The 16,054-nt window shown below is 38.5% G+C and overlaps 2 protein-coding genes across 5 annotated transcripts; both read right to left on the bottom strand.

The window, feature by feature from the left end:
• Positions 1-690: 690 nt before the first annotated feature.
• Positions 691-8,466, bottom strand: LOC133866683 (uncharacterized). 4 transcript variants are annotated; one of them, XM_062303294.1, is made up of 12 exons: positions 8,110-8,466; positions 7,444-7,875; positions 7,255-7,329; positions 6,670-7,170; positions 6,471-6,545; positions 4,695-5,987; positions 4,459-4,539; positions 3,911-4,287; positions 2,903-3,669; positions 2,639-2,754; positions 1,267-1,919; positions 691-1,177 (listed from the first exon to the last, which is right to left on the bottom strand). In XM_062303294.1, the coding sequence occupies exons 1-6, from the start codon at positions 8,462-8,464 to the stop codon at positions 5,701-5,703; spliced, it is 1,725 nt and encodes a 574-aa protein (XP_062159278.1). In that variant the 5' UTR covers positions 8,465-8,466; the 3' UTR covers positions 691-1,177; positions 1,267-1,919; positions 2,639-2,754; positions 2,903-3,669; positions 3,911-4,287; positions 4,459-4,539; positions 4,695-5,700. The 4 variants fall into 4 exon arrangements, with proteins under 4 accessions (XP_062159278.1, XP_062159276.1, XP_062159275.1 ...); XM_062303292.1 differs by having other exon boundaries at positions 1,267-1,862; positions 7,255-7,332; XM_062303291.1 differs by having other exon boundaries at positions 7,255-7,332.
• An 823-nt stretch (positions 8,467-9,289) lies between these two features.
• Positions 9,290-10,908, bottom strand: LOC133866684 (uncharacterized). The gene is made up of 2 exons (XM_062303295.1): positions 10,450-10,908; positions 9,290-10,122 (listed from the first exon to the last, which is right to left on the bottom strand). The coding sequence occupies exons 1-2, from the start codon at positions 10,477-10,479 to the stop codon at positions 9,313-9,315; spliced, it is 840 nt and encodes a 279-aa protein (XP_062159279.1). The 5' UTR covers positions 10,480-10,908; the 3' UTR covers positions 9,290-9,312.
• Between the last annotated feature and the right edge of the window lie 5,146 nt (positions 10,909-16,054).

Raw genomic sequence — 16,054 nt, forward strand, 5'->3', positions numbered from 1 at the left:
ACCTCACTTTTTTTTTTTTTAAAATCAACTATTGAATCTGTAAGCTCTACATGTGGATCCTTGTGGGTCTTACAAATTTAATAATTGTTTTTTAAAAATTATGTATAAAAGATGTACAAATGATGTGCAAAAATCATTTCTCATATAAGATTCACACTTGCTTGTAGGGGTGTTGGGCAACCCAATCAAAAGTTCCAAAATAACCTCATCAGGGTAGGCTAGATAAACAAAAATTAAAAATGAATGACGCGGGTTGTGAATTTTTGGCATGAAAAAACAAGAAAATTGGACATCAATTAAAGTGGGTTTGGTAAAGTGCACCAAAAATAACACCGCCCAATCAATGAACATCAAATCAAAACATTAATGAATATGTGTTGTTTTGAAATCCTGACATCACTAGGATTCTAGGAAATTTTCTGGTGTAACTGATTGTGTAGTACTGAATATGATTTTGTTCCCACAAAACAGAGCCATTGCGCTAAGGATGCATAGATTTGATGTAAATCTTCAAACTACATCCATCCTTATGTAATATATGGATCAAAAGCTGTAAAGAAATGGACAGTCAAGATTCTGTCAATGTGAATTCTGCAAAAGTTATTGCCCTCGGTTCTCCAGAAATTCTGTTTCTAAAAACACAAATCTTTAAGCTTTCGAAAATAACTTTGCCAAGCAAATTGAATCACGCAAGCCCATATGTGCACATTAAAAATATTCTAGTTGTACAATTGACCCAAAAAAAAAAAAATACCATAAAAAAAATGTAGTGTCAATGAAATGCTACACTGCATGAGGTATGCCATGCAGTAAATAATACAAACTCCATTACTCGCCAAATCTACAAAAACTAACTCACAAGCCGGACCAATTGAATCTAATTATTTTGGAGATCCTCCAATGGGCGCCTTTTTGCCAATGTTTTCATTGCTGTAATGTTACCAATTTGATCATTCTTGGTGCTTGGCGTATTCTCTTTCGTATTGTGAGTTTTGAGCAGATTCTTGGGTGCTGTTGGTATCAGACTAGTTTTACACTGGGTTCCTTTCACCATTGAAGAATTCAACGGTCTGGTAGACAAATCAATGCTTTCCTTCAATTTTACATCTGGACTTTTTTATCTTTTTTGGTGACCCAAACTTCAGTTGTGGAGTCTGGGCAACTTCAGCAGCAATGTCTGCAAAACAATTTGAGCATTTATCAATCATCTAGGCACAAATTACACATAAAGGAGGCATTTTGATAATAACCAAAACTTGGATATACCTCTACCAACAACCATATTTGTGGAAGCAGGAGATATTTCTTCCATTTTTGCATTTATTTTTGGCAGATCTTGGTCCAACTCCACTGCTATTATATGTTCATAATCATCCATTTCAGCTGAAAATTTAATGTCTTCAGCACCAGGGTTGGCAATATTTTCTACTTGTTTCAATTCATTGTGACCACATTCTACCATGGCTTCATCTGCAGTAACACGATTACTGCAATTGATCTCAGCAGCATCCATCAGTATTTCAGAATATTTGATATTATTTGAACTCTCAACCTTAATAAGCCCGTAAATATTCTCACAACCACCAACATTCCCTTGGGTGATGGCAGCAACTTCACCTTGCTTATTTGATCCATCATGATTTTGACAGTTAGGCTCATCTGAGACAGCAAGGTGAGTGCCCTCCATCTGTGAAACATCCTCTGCCACGTGATGCTCGTGATCACCATGTTTCTCTTCAGCAATTTGTTCAGTAATAACCACATTCTGTGTCACTTCCTTGGCATCCTCACCGGATTGGCAACTGAGGCCCCTCCATCTAATTTCTCAACTTCATCTTGTTCCCTGTCACCCAAAAACAAATCTATCTCCCAACTGGTGAATGCATGTGAGTCATTATTCAACTCCAAAGCTTTAGTTTCTGTTATTCCAAAGACATAAATTGTTAGTAACTGAAAGAAGCCATGCTCCAGAACTTGCTGAGGGTAAAAGAAATAAGATTTAGTAATAGTGTTCACTTGTACCTTCAATCCACGTGATATATATATATATATAACTGGGTATTTATTCTCAAATAAAGCATAATCTTAAGTTCTTACAAAAAATTATTGCACTGACATAAATTAAATTCTTATTTCAGGGGAAAAAAAAAAGAAAAGAGAGAGAGAGAGAGAAAGATGGGAGGTTTGTGAAAGCTATGCTTGTTAGAATATTACTTATGATTAAATCAATAATTTCCTATCAACTTTAGCTTTTAAAATAGCAGTGATTTAACATGGTATCAAAGCAAAGGTTCTGAGTTCGAACATTGTATCATTTATTTACCTCTTATTTCAATTAAATATTTTATGTGTTTAGCATCACTTATTAAAGGTGAGTTTAAGCTCACTCGAGAAGGGAAGTGTTAGAATATTACTTAAATGATTAAACATATCAATTTTTATTAGCTTAAGCTTTTGGAATAAGTTATGAGTTAATAGTGATTATCACCTAAAACCCAGGGAAGTTAAAGTATTGTACATGAGAAAAATACTCAAAAATTGATTGCATTCCTTAACCTGATAAATAAGTTCAAACTTAAATACCTCTGTTCTTATGAGCAGAATCTGATAAATAAGTTCAAACCTATATAAATCCTACCTCTGTCTTCATTGGCCATCTCCTTCCCTTCTAAATCATTGCTAAAAACTTGCTGTATACGCCGGATTCATATTCCTCTCCTGCACTCAAACTAGTGTGCGAATTATCTCCATTTACTACATGAATTTTACACAAATTTTGATCAGTATATTCCCTTACATAAGAAATATATGATACAATGAGTCAACAACATAAGTAGATGAGGTTCAACAAAAAAGTAAACAATTCAGACTATAAAACTCATATCTAAACAAATGTGCTCACCATGAAGTGATGAAACACCCAGCAGAGTAGTAGCACAACTTCGACCCACTTGAGGCCTGCCACAAGAGCTTTCAACAGATATTTTGACATCTGAAGAATTTTTTTCATCCTTTCAGTGCCACTCTTAGTTCTGTTTGGAGAAATCTGTGCTTTTTCAACACACTCATTGACATCCTGAATATTCTCAGAATCAGTAGTTGCATCCATGCTTCTTTCACTAGCTTGATCTGTTACAACTCTAAAGTTTTCATGAGCACGATCCAGTATAACATCATGTTCAGAGTAATTCGCACCAACAAGTTTCTCCTCAACAGCATGTCAGCTTCGTCAGGAGTGCTTTCTGCCATGGGCCTGCCTGAAGCGTTATTGAAGCAATTGATTACAGCAGCTCCTATCAAATGCATGGAAACACAAGAACTTTCATAATTCTCACAATCAATATGCTCTTGAACAATGGCAGAGATATCATCTTGCACATTTGATCTACCACCATCTCTAAAAATTGGCTCATCTGAAACGGCAAAATGAGTTTGGTGTTCAAGCTCCCCAAGAAGCTTTTCAGAATCTCGTTTATCTTTCACTACTCATTGCATTTTCTTTCATTTTCACAGAATTCTCAACGTGCTTACTTATCAGATTGGCTTCCAGTGTTCCATTTCATATTTCTGCAATACCCCGTTCTCCATCCCCTGAAATTAAATTCATCTCCCGACTGGTAATGATGTGAGAATCAAGATGGACCTCCAAGGATCTGTTCTCTTCGGTTCCTAGAAATACAAAGTTGAGTCAAAAATATATTCTAATATTCAATCAAGTACTAGAACATCATGCAAGAATTTGTCATATCTATAGCTTATTACCCAAGGGGAAGTACAATTGGCTGAAGCTCATACCTAATGATGCAGAGGTCATTGGTTCAAATTTCCCTCTCCCCCTTCCCTTGGGGCCAAAAACTCAACTCATTAAAAAAATGTCTAGCGTATGTTGATCAAGGAATTGAGCACTTACCAAAACTCGGCAAAGCAATAACTGTTGAAAGGGCAATGTGATTAGCACCCACTTCAAATTTCGCTGAAGTAATAACATGCAACTTTTCAGAACCTGCACATCTGCCAGAGTCATCACCGCTAACAACCATGACATCAAGCTTATTGAAACCAAATGCTTCCTCAGTCTCATCAACATTACTCCTTTTATTGCCACATAAAGGCTCATTTAAAGTCAAATAATCAATGTCATTATGATCAGCATGTGTTACTGCACCATTTTGGCCATCAAGTTCCTCTTCAGTAAACTTTCTAGAAAATGTCGCACTTCCACTGTAGCATCCACTAGACCTTCATTTTGCTGGACCCCTACACTTTCCTCCACTGAAATTTCATTATCTGCTGGGAAAGGTGAACATATTTCTATAAGATTGTTGCATATAACTGATGAAAATATGTTGACACTATTTATGTGTAAAACTTTGCATATAAAGGATGAAAATGTGTTTTGGCACTGTTTGTGTGTAAAACTGATAAATCTGATAAGTCAAACTTAAACTACAACCATACCTCTACCATCATCAGTCATCTCCTTTTCTTTTGCATCATAGCTGTTTGGCTCAGTAAAAATGTCAAACCTATTTTCATTTCCTGCATTTAACAATTAACAGAGAATATCATTTACCATTTTTAAATTAATATGTCATATCATCAAACAGAAACCCAGTGATCGATATGTATAATTGAAGTATACAAGTAGAGTAGTTGCTAAAATAAATAAAACATTGCTTTGTATTTGTAGATACCATGTGATGAAGAAACTCTCGGCAATGAGACAATTATGCAACTTGAATGTGTTTCGGGTTTGCCACGAGAGGTATCAGCAAAGGAATTGGTTTTCTCAGTGTCTTTCTCATCCCATTTACTGGAACAATCAAATAACTGCAGAGAAACAGGTGTGTTCTCCACCCACTTAGCACCATCCTCAACTTTCTCAGAATCCTTTTTTCTTCCAATACTTCCTTCACTAGCTTCATCTACTGCAACCATTGTGTTTTCATGGAAATTATCTGACAAAACATCATAATCACTGTCATTCTCACCACGTTCTTTCTCAACCAAGCCATCACCATTATCTTCTGGAATAAACTGTTTATTATCATCACGGTCTACCTTCTGAGCTTCAAAACTGTCATCATTCAGTTCCTGATCTTCATCTAGAGTTCCAAAATTATCACTTCTATCTGCAGGCTTGTGATCAATGGACATAGGGCCATCTGAGCCAATGGAAGCACTTCTATCCAACTCTGGAGAATCTTCAACTTTTTGATTGTCAAGATTTTCCAAACCTCACCTCGTCCACTTGCAAAACAGTATGTACAACTTCATTTGATGTCTCCTCTAGAACCTCGTGATCTTTAAATAGGACTTCATTTGAAGGAGATACAGTTGTGGCATCAATCTTTAGAAATTCATTCTCACAACCATTGAATGGCTTCTCATGCTTAGCTGGAGTAGCAGGTGGCTGAGTCCTTCCCATTTTTTCCAAGGTCACTGTATAAGCTATTTCATTCGGTACAACTGCACTACTTGGACGGTTATTATCAAGATCAGTACTTTCACTGAATTCAGCAACTTCCCCTTCAACAAAATGGCCACCAAAATCCCTTGAAGTAACTTGTTGGAAAGCATAATCTACGAACACAGCATCAGACTCTCTTTCTAAAACTGCCGGGACTTTTTCCTTCCTCCTTCAATTTGTCAATTCCTCCAATGACCTCAGAATTGACTTTCACCATTTCAACAGTGTTCTCAAAAACATTGCACGTCTGCAGTTTCATTCTTGTTTCCACCTTGCATCTCAAGAGCAAAATCAGTCAAAGACACTGATTTTACCCCTTCTTTTGCAGCATCCTTTGGATTTTCATACTTCGAATCAGTTTGGGCACTTCTTGTCTCTCTTTTCTCCTCTGCAGTGTCAACAACCTTAACAGTGGATAAAACTGAATTTTCTGCTTCATGCAACAAAGCAACACCTCTCCCAATAGCATTGCTGTCATTTACTGATAATACAAATTGATCTTTAAGATGAATACCATCTGCAAATTGAAAAAAAGAAAAATATAAAATGACTTATTGTGTGTTACAAAAAATTTGCTTTCAAAAATCGTAAGTGAGAGAAAAAGGGGGTTGGGGGTGGGGAACCTTTTTCTTGCATTTCATTGTCTACTGATAAATTTTGCATAGAAGAGGACATATATTTATCACCGAAATAAGCGATTGCCACATGGAAAACATGTTGCTTAAACAATTATATGGTTTTTACAAAACAGGTAAGAAAAAAACACTAGGCAGAGATTCACATAGAAAGACATGCATGCACACAGGAAGATGTCCTTTCCTTTGGGAATCCCGGCCACCATTTCAGATTCATGGCTGGTGTTTCCTTCTTTCTTAACACAAGTAGTGTCATTAAATGGCACGATAAATTAAAAATTAAGGAAAGGTCTGAGTGAACAGAAAGTACTTTAATACTAGCCAAACTATTACCCTGTCCCTTGAAAGAGTACTACGAAACTAACCTTCTTCCTGTTCCACATCGTCTTTCAGACAAGTGGGCTCGCGAGAGGAGATGCCCTTTTTGGCAGAACCAGGAGCTGCAACAAAAAAGTTCGTACTGGTGAGGTATTATTGGAGGACATAGAAGCAAAACAGTAAATTTTGAAGAACTTATTTAAAATAAAAATTTAGAGATAATATGAGCTTGTCACATGCCCTCACATTGTAATCCAAGAATAGTGGTGGAAATATTTTCAATTCTCCCAGTATCCCTCTCTTCTGGGATAATAGGATTGATTCTTCCGCCAGAAGAAAGTTGATGCATACAGCTCACTCGAGTTGCATCAGAAAATTTATCAAAGTTTCCATCTACTTCATTTTCTTTCTCCCCAGCAGCCTGACGATCTCGATTGTCTAAATCAGGAAGGAAACCACCATCCATCCTTAAATTTTGTTCAAAACTACTGTTAATAAGATCTTCATCAGAAGCAGGTGAGCCGCCTCCACTAAGTAATGCCTCTTCATTCTCGTTGTCATTTGTCATGTTCAGCACAGCCCTTATTTTCTCCATTTCGGCGCTTATTGAAGTTTCATCTATGCAAATTGTTTCATTAGGAATTTCCATCCCACCAGAATACTTTTCTACTCCAAAATGATTTTTGTTGCTTCTTTCAGTCATTGTGGTGGATTGTGCAACACTTTGGGCTCCAGGCTGATTCTCTTCTGCGCATAAAAAATTAATGAAAAAAAAAAATCAAAGAGATGAACCAGGTCACATACCTACAAAAGAGAAACCGAGGAACTAACCTTCTTCTAGGGCATCTTTCTCTGGTGAGAAAGTATGGAGAGAGTGATCAATCACTTCGTTGCTAATACCTGACACTGCTACAATGGAGAAATGGTCAAAGAAATCACTTAAATTTAAAACTACTTCAAAACATCAACTTTTTGAATTGTAAGAACACCGCAGAGATCCAAGAAAAAAAAAATCCTCACCCTGACGTTCTGGTGCAGGTCTATATGGAGTTGCAACTGTAGCACTGTGGCCACTTGTTCCTTCATCAGTTTCAGCAGTAAGTAGATTGGAGTCTGGAATAGCTTGCTCTATTTCAGCGGCCCCTACAAATATTTCTGCTGGGGCAATTTCCTCTCCTTCAAATAAATCAAGTGCACTAATTTTGTCAGCTTTATCTGAGGTATGTTTAATATTTTTAATTGAGCCAATACTTTCCCTAAGTTCACTCTGATAATCTTTAGCAACTAACTCTTGAATAGTTGGTTTAGCAATTTCATTAGCATCTTCTAGGTTCCGATCCTCCTGAACTAATGGTTGGTCATCTTCCTTATCATTTCTGAGGTTCATGTTTTCACCTATCAAGGGTTCTATTTCCAATCTTCTTTTCAAATCCAAAAGGTTGGAAGCTTCACCTGTGAATTATTAAGAACAAGGTAAGCACACATGTAATACATTTATGTCTTAACCAAAAGCAAGTGATCTAAAAAAAACAAACAAACAAAACAAAAGCAAAGAGAGAGAGAGAGAGAGAGAGAGAGGCAACAGACAATCAGCAGGAGAGGCATTTCTAGAGGAAATCACGTTCCTAACTATATTTTGGAACTCCGCTGGCTCTGGTTTAACCAAATCGTCATCAGGAATCTCACCTCTGCTTTTCAGCGGGCATGAACGATCATCCATGTCACCGTCAGTAATATCATCCAAGGATAATTTCACTGGTAATGGAAGCAGAGTTTCCTCCATGGTCATTGTTCTATCCATGACTTCCTTCAAGTCAGAATTTACATCTGAGACCTCAAAGAAATGAAGTCCCTTTGCACTAGACGGCCTCGTGGATCCCTTCTGCTTCTCTATAGATTTTCCTGGAATTTCTTCAATGCAGCATGAGTCTGGATCAATTTGGTGTCCTGCAGTGTCCAGAATCGCCAACCCAGTAGCTACAACTGGAGGCCCGTCAAGGGCCAAAGTGCTTTTGGAAGATGGAGCGTCCTCTAATATCATCGATTGTCGGCTGTTCTATTGCTCTATTTCAACAGCTTTACAAGTCAGTGCTGCAGGTGCAACCAATTCACTTTCCAACACATTATGGGTGGATCATCTTGAAGATCTGTCAATTAAATGTTCACTCTCAATAACTGAACATTCTTCTTTCCGGTTTGGCTTGCGTTTTCACTTCATTTGCCCATCCTTTCTTGCTCCATCAGCAACTCCATCCACTTCATCAGAGATAAAAACTGAATTGTTTCTACAAGCATTCCGACTGAACCTCCTCAGGCGTTCTTCCGCTGCACAAAACTTTCCTTCTTGAAGTGATTCTCTTGACTGCTTAATTTCAACAGTTTCATGATTCCCCAGGTCTCCCACCGTGGGAGCACCAGAGTTGAATGTGTTGCGTTTGGACCTCCTCGGACGACCATTCAGTAAATGTTCCTTCTCATTTTCTTTTGTAGGTTCTACACTTGGTTCAACTTCAGTAGCTCTTTCCACATCTGCATTACTTGATCGTTTTCTGGTCTCCTTTTTTGGCAGAGGTCTCTTCCTTACCTTTTCAGCCTTCTGGGACACAACAGAGTCCTGCCTAGATGCAATAGCACCTGGGCCTTTCAGAGGTTCTTCAACTTGAGGAACCACTTCACATTCTTCCTGATCTACAAGGGTTTCACTCTCACTATCAAAAGCCTTAATTTTCCTTAAATCCCCAGTCAACAGTTCAGAGTCTTTGTCAATTGTCGCATTTCATTTTGAGCGCCTCAGAACTTTTCCTGGTTCAGCACCTTCCCCAGCAAGAATTTTGCTTTTCACCCTTCCCTTCTGCAGTGCAACAGATTTCCGCTTCGAACCTTCTCTACTTAAACCCTCAAAGGTTCTTCAAGTTGAAGAACCCTTTCACATTCTTCCTGAACCTCAACAGTTTTAGTTCCACCAGCAACTGCAGAAGCTTTTCCCTCAAGCTGAGTCTGGGACCTTGTCATCTTACCAACAATTTCAACTTTCTCCATTTCCTGACTCAGTGCAGCAGATCCTTTCTCCTTCGTCACATTCCGTCTTGATCGTTTAGCCATTTTCTCATGTTCAGCACCTTCTCCCACATTACCTTTGTCTTCATTCAACAAAACAACCCCATCATTACCTCTTGCATTCCTCGTCTTCCTCGAACCTCTCGTTACCATATCATGAGCATTTATAACACCAGCAACATTATCACCCAAAACTACATCCGGAGGCAGTTTATCACTAACCCCAACATCTTTCACCTCCATACCTTCAACCTTTGCACATCTTCTCGGTCTCTTCTTCGGAACAAATGGCACCGCATCTTCTTGAACCACGTCTTGCGCTCTAGACCTTGCAATTCTAACCGGTCCATCCGTAAGTTTCCCAGAGACTGCCATTTCCCCTGCATTTTTAACAACTTGAACCTGCTTTTTCGGCACAGGATTCACTGTAGACCTTGTCTTGCACGCTCGTTTCTTCACCGGAGTGTAGTCTTTATCCAAATCTGAATCCAAGCCCGAACCTACAAATATAAATGTTTCATTCTCAGGACTAAACGTAACTTTCTTCGCATTTTTATACACAACCTTAGATTCATTTTCACTGCTTATTTTCCCCAAATCATTCGAGCATGACTGACCTTGGATTATGGGATTTCCTTCTTCCTGTGTACAATACCATATTTAGGGCAAAATTGCTCACAATATTAGAAGTGGAAAAAGCAAACAACATATTTCAGGAAGATAAGGAAATGAAGTTTTGAATGTTCATCAAATTTATCAATTTTGAAAATCGAAACGGCTAAATGATGCCAACACAACCATTTGGCCTAAATGGAACTAACTTTTTCTCCTATTTCCGAGAACCAAACCAAAACATATAGACCCGTCATTTCAATTTTCCTATACTTGGCCTCCATTTTCTTAGTAACCAAACAATAACTGAAAGACAAATGAACTAAACGGGTAAAAAAATTATGATCAAAGGGGTACCTTAAGAAGCAAAGTAAGCCTATCGGCCATTTGACGATTCGTCAAATTCGCCGGCACGCCATGCTTCTTGCACAGCGCTTGCAGTTGCTTCCTCTACATTCCATGCAAACCTTCCATCTCTGAAACCATTCCAACGAAACATTACAGAAAATTATCTTGTTTTTCACCGGAAAGTGACATCTTTGAGTAGAGTAGGCTTATCCTCCGCAGCAGCTCCGTATTTCCCTTCTCACCTTTGAGAACCCAAATTCATGGTCGATAGTTCGCAGTTCGCACAGTGAGCAAACTGAAAAAAATGCTTCTCCAAACCACAATTTCTTCATCTCCACTTCTTCAAATGCATGGCCAAGTTTATCTCTCGCATTCTCACTCTCTTCTTCCATTTGGGTCTCTCAAACTCAAGCCCCACAAGCTCTCTCTTCAGGTGAATCCCCAAGTTCCATTCTTTGTTTTTTTTCTTTTTTTGATGAATAAATAATTTTTTTTTTTTTTTTTAATTTTTTGATGAATGAAGTTCTATTCTTTTATTTAATTACTATCATTTTTTTTTTCCCTTTCTCGATGAATAAGTGAAATATATTAATAGCAGAAACAACTCTACAAAAACTGTCCCAAAACCAACAAATAGAACAGAAGAGCAACAAGCTCTAAAACACACCGAACTAGAAACAACAGAACAAACCGATGAAAACCAGACCCTAAACAAAATAAAATAATGCCAACAAGAGAGGACTAGTCAAGAATTACATCAGTAGACTAGTATCAATGTTCCAGCAATGGCAAATTCTGGCATTTTCTCTATTCTTCTTGAAACGCCCTTTTCCTGAAATCCTGGACTGGACTTCCCAAAATATTGCCTTGAATATCTGCTCCTCTGTCCTAGGTTGCCGACTGTGTCTAATTTCATTTTTGGCACGCCAAATACCATAAATAATAGAGCTTATAATCAACCGACATAGAACACCCTCCAAAGCATTTGATTTCCATTTGCTGCACCCTTTGTTGATGATTTCTATCTAGTCTTAAGAAGGAGCTAAGGGATTGCATCGCTGCATACAAGCTCTCCAAATTCTATAGGTGAAGCTACAAGAAAAAAAGAGATGATCCCTGCTCTATGGCATTTATGCAGAAAACACAGTGTCCCCTGTGTAACCCTAAGCCAGTAATCTATCACCAGTAGATAATCGGTTATCCATAGCAAGTGAAAGAATAAACGCTATTTTGGAATGGCATATGGAAACCAAACCAAAGGCCACAGTACCCTTCTTCTTCCTTAGAAAGTTCTAAGTGTCAATATTGATATATGTACCCTTCTTAGCAATGGTCCAAATTGGCTTATCAGTGATACCAAGAAGAATTTCATGGAGCTTACTTTGAATATCAACCAATGCTTCAAACCGAGCTGGCTTCCAACACCATAAACCATTCTTAAGAATAGAATCCAACTTTGCATCCAACCGGCTCTGAGAATCATAGATGATTCTATATCCATTTTGAGTTCTTGGGTTGATGTGGCCAATTGGGTTGAGGCAAAGTAAAAACAAGGTGAGGGTGAGGTGTTTGATTAAAGGTCTGAAAGAGAATAAAGGCTGTTTTGACAGGAGAGAGAAGGGAAAGACAGTACTAGGAGCTGGTGTGGTACGAAAGAGGTGGTTTATTTTTCTGGAGATGTTCGGCTGAGATGATTGTTCTGGGCGTCATTTTGCTGTAGAAGATGGAGATGGAGATGGAGATGGAGATGGTTTGTGTTTGGGGTGGCTGAGACTAGGGTGTTTGGCGAAATACACAGAGAAGCTTCAGGAAGGAAAGGACGACATTGGTCGGTTTTGAGGCTCTGATACCATGATAGAAATAAACGAAGTGAAGACAGAAACAGAGAAGGGAAGAGGAAGAAGAGAAGAACACAGGTAAGCCAAGGACTACATCTTTATTGATATCATTACATTGCTTGATTACAAGATAGCTTAATATATAGGCTTTAACAAATGTTAAAGAGTACAAAATGATAAGCTAAAGGCTGATTACAAGGTAGTATAGGTTGAGGAATGGCAAGGAGGAACGGTTTGATCAGAGGGATGGCTTCGCTACTGCAATGGTGACTTGTGATTGTGGGAGACATGCTGATGTAGAGATGGTGAGGTTGCTGCAAACTTGTTAATGCTGATGTAGTGAATAACTTGTTGCAGAGAGATGGTGCTGCTGATCTGGCGTGGTGCAGTAGTGCAGAGAGGAATGGCATGCAGTGCTGATCTGGCTGGTGACTTGTGGCAATGGTTTATTCTCTCTAACACTTTAGAAGCTTTCTCCAACACCAAGAGCAAATTTGGGGGATGCTTGCACTCCAAAAGCTCCTCCCTTTCAGCAAATAGGTTTGAACCCAGGCAACCCAAATAGAATCGGACCAAGCAAATTAGCTCCAAATATGCCTCATCATAAAGGATATATTCCAGATTTCCAGATTCTTCAGCCCCAAGCCATCCTTTTTTTTTTTTTTGGTAAACAAACCTCATCCCAAGCAATTTTAGCTTTTGCAAAACTCCCATCCTTTCCATTCCACAGAAATCGGTTAAACTTCTAGTTAATCTTTTTTATAATTTGCTTGGGAAGAATAAACAAGCTAGACCAGTAAACTTGTAAGCTGTAAAGAACAGAATTCAGCAACTGCAACCTTCCTGCAAAAGAGAGGTTCTTGGATGTCCAAGAATTAATGTGGCCGGCAATCTTATCAAGCAGAATACTACAATCAGTAGCAGAAAGTTTGGAGGAGATCAAGGGCACTCCAAGATATCTAATAGGAAGTTAACCCTCCTTCATCTTCAAATCTGCTAACAGAGCATCGTTCCTTTTGGTAGAGATTCCAGAACAGAAGAGAGAACTCTTTGAGGGATTAGCATGCAACCCAGACAGCTGCTCAAACTCCAAAAGTCTAGCCTTAATGATGGAAATAGAAGTAAGACTAGCATCAAAAAAGATGAGCAAGTCATTTGCAAAACATAAGTGTGTGAGCCTAAGCCGAGCACACCTATGATGAAAACCAAAACCAGAACCAGCTCTGGTACTATCTATCATGATTTTAGAGAAAACTTCCATGGCTATAAATAGGTAAGGGGAAAGGGGATACCCTTGCCTCAGCCCCTTCTCTCCTTTAAAATAGCCAACCAAAATCCCATTCAAAGAAATAGAAAATCTAAGAGAGGTGGTGCATTCCTTTACCCAGCTTATGAATTTCGTAGGAAAACCAAAACAGACCAGGCACTGGATAATAAAATCCCAGTTCACTGAGTCGTATGCTTTCATCAAACCCACCTTCATAGTGCATCGTGGATTGCCTGCCTTCTTGTGGTAGTTTTGGACCAATTCCTGAGCCAAGAGGAGATTTTCAGAAATGCTCCTCTCAGGGATGAAAGCTGACTGGTTTCTGCCTACCAAGTCATCAAGAATAGGAAGGATTCTATGAGAAAGAATCTTAGTTATGCACTTATAGATGACATTGCAACAAGCAATAGGCCAAAAATCCCCCATAATAGAAGGATTTGGCTTCTTCGAAACCAAAGTCAGAATGGTAGCATTGAACTCTTTTAGGAGTAAACTAGAAGCAAAGAAACTCCTAATAGCAGCAAGCACATCACCTCCAACAACAGGCCAAGTAGCCTTAAAAAAAAATCAACAGTATATCCATCAGGGCCAGGGGCTTTGTTGGATTTCATGCTGAAGATAGTTTCCTTTATCTCCTCAGCTATAACTTCCTTTTCCAGCAAAAGGTTTCTATCAGCTGATATAGCAGGAGAGATAAGCTACCTAATCCGAGCTACATGCTCCTCAGTGAACGCCATATGTTTAGTGCCCAAAAGTTTCTTGTAAAACCCCTCTGCAACACCCTTGATGCTATCAATATCCTCCACTCTATTCCCTTACTCATCAAGAAGATAAGAAATGGTATTCCTAGCTTGCCTCCCTTTAAGAATCCGGTGGAAGAAAGCATTATTCTAATCCCTCAAATGCAGCCATTGATTCTGAGCTTTTTACTTCAAGAAAGCTTCTTCAACCTTTGTAATGGATACATAGGCATGAAGGCACTTTCTTTCCTTTAGCAAGCAATCAGCTCTACCATTTGATTCCAAAACATCAAGTTGAGCCATGTCCAGATGGGCTCTAGCCTGATTCACCCTGCTCTTGAGATCCCCATAGCAAATTGAGGTCTTCTCTTTCAATACAGCTTTAAAAGCTTTGAGTTTTCTACAAAGCTGAAACATAGGCACCCCACAAATGGTTTGACCCCAACAATCAGCAAGCCAATCCATAAAATCATCATTTTCCAGGGAATAGTTATAGAATTTAAAAGGCTTTGGTCCAAAGCTAACCAAAGTCCCTACTGAAATAATAGCAAGACAGTGGTCTGAAACCCTACAAAAAGGAAAATCAACCATAGTTTTGCCATAACAGGTCCACGTCTGGACGGTTTAGCCGAGTATCCGGATGGTCTTCGCTGTCTTTCCTTTCTGTGCTCGTAAAGGAAATCCGAAATATTCTCGAATACTGGATAGCGTCCGGACGTGTTGCCACGTCGTCCGGATGTCTTGCAGAAACTTTCCAAATAGTGTCGATTGAAATCCAACTCCGTGTAGAAATTAGAGAAGCTTGACCTAGCGTTCGGACAGTGTTGCCATGACATCCGGACGTCTTCATTGCTGAAGCTTCTAGACACTACGGGGCGTCCAGGAGCCTTCAAAGGCCCGTCCGGATAGTTGCACAGGAACCGGCTATCTAACTTGGAATTTTGCATGGAATCTTCATGGACATCTTCTAGAAACTTGTGATAAGGCACACGGCTTGAAATAAACATTGTCCATATACTTGAAGATTCTGAATAAGATCTATAATCCTATTTAAATAGCAACCATTACATAAAGTGTTTTTGTCATCTAGAATGTTGTCAACATAAAAAACTAACACTGAAAGATATTGCAGCTAGCTAGGAGAGGTCTGAATAACTTCATTGAATCTTAGTAGAGTTAGAGGTCACTAGAACCTTTTTGATGTTTTAATCTTGTATTATTGCTGAAAAGTTCCAAGATATGAGACTCTATGGCTAGTTTTCCGCAAGGTGCTATATGGTAAGCTTGAATCGTTTCCTTACATTTATAAAACAATAAATATAGCGTATTGCTCTGCCCACAGTTCATGAAACTGAAGATTGAATTTGAAATTATAATGAAATTGGATTGGAATGATTGAGAAGATAATGAATTAAGTATAGATGAGCAAGACTTGATCTTCTGTACTTCGAATTGCAAGAATTAAGTTGCCCCAGATGACATGTTCTAGAATGGCTATTACATGTTGGAGAGATTTTTGCAACAATAGACAAAATTTAATAAAATAATTAATAGCCCCAGTCCAACATGAGCAAACAAATTCTGATTAACTAATAGTTAGGTTCTTTAGGTGATATTGCAATTATAAAGTTTTTGCTGAAGATGATTTATGGATAGCCTTTGAATAAGAAGATTCAAGACCTGTGTTGGCATTTCTGTGAACTTTCCATAATCTTTTCCTTTTTTTGAACTTCGCAATATCAGATTTCTATAAATGCTATTGGGAGATT

This window comes from Alnus glutinosa, chromosome 4, assembly GCF_958979055.1.
Source record: "Alnus glutinosa chromosome 4, dhAlnGlut1.1, whole genome shotgun sequence".
NCBI classification, from domain to species: domain Eukaryota; kingdom Viridiplantae; phylum Streptophyta; class Magnoliopsida; order Fagales; family Betulaceae; genus Alnus; species Alnus glutinosa.

Excerpts from the sequence above, each read along its gene's own strand:
- LOC133866683 (XM_062303292.1), bottom strand. The coding sequence starts at position 8,464 with ATGATATTAGAGGACGCTCCATCTTCCAAAAGCACTTTGGCCCTTGAC. Across the intron at positions 7,333-7,443 it reads ACCTGCACCAGAACGTCAGG|CAGTGTCAGGTATTAGCAAC; the intron begins GTGAGGATTTTT and ends TCTCCATTGTAG. Across the intron at positions 6,546-6,669 it reads CACTATTCTTGGATTACAAT|CTCCTGGTTCTGCCAAAAAG; the intron begins GTGAGGGCATGT and ends TTTTTGTTGCAG.
- LOC133866684 (XM_062303295.1), bottom strand. The coding sequence starts at position 10,479 with ATGGCCGATAGGCTTACTTTGCTTCTTAAG. Across the intron at positions 10,123-10,449 it reads GGCTTACTTTGCTTCTTAAG|GAAGAAGGAAATCCCATAAT; the intron begins GTACCCCTTTGA and ends TATTGTACACAG.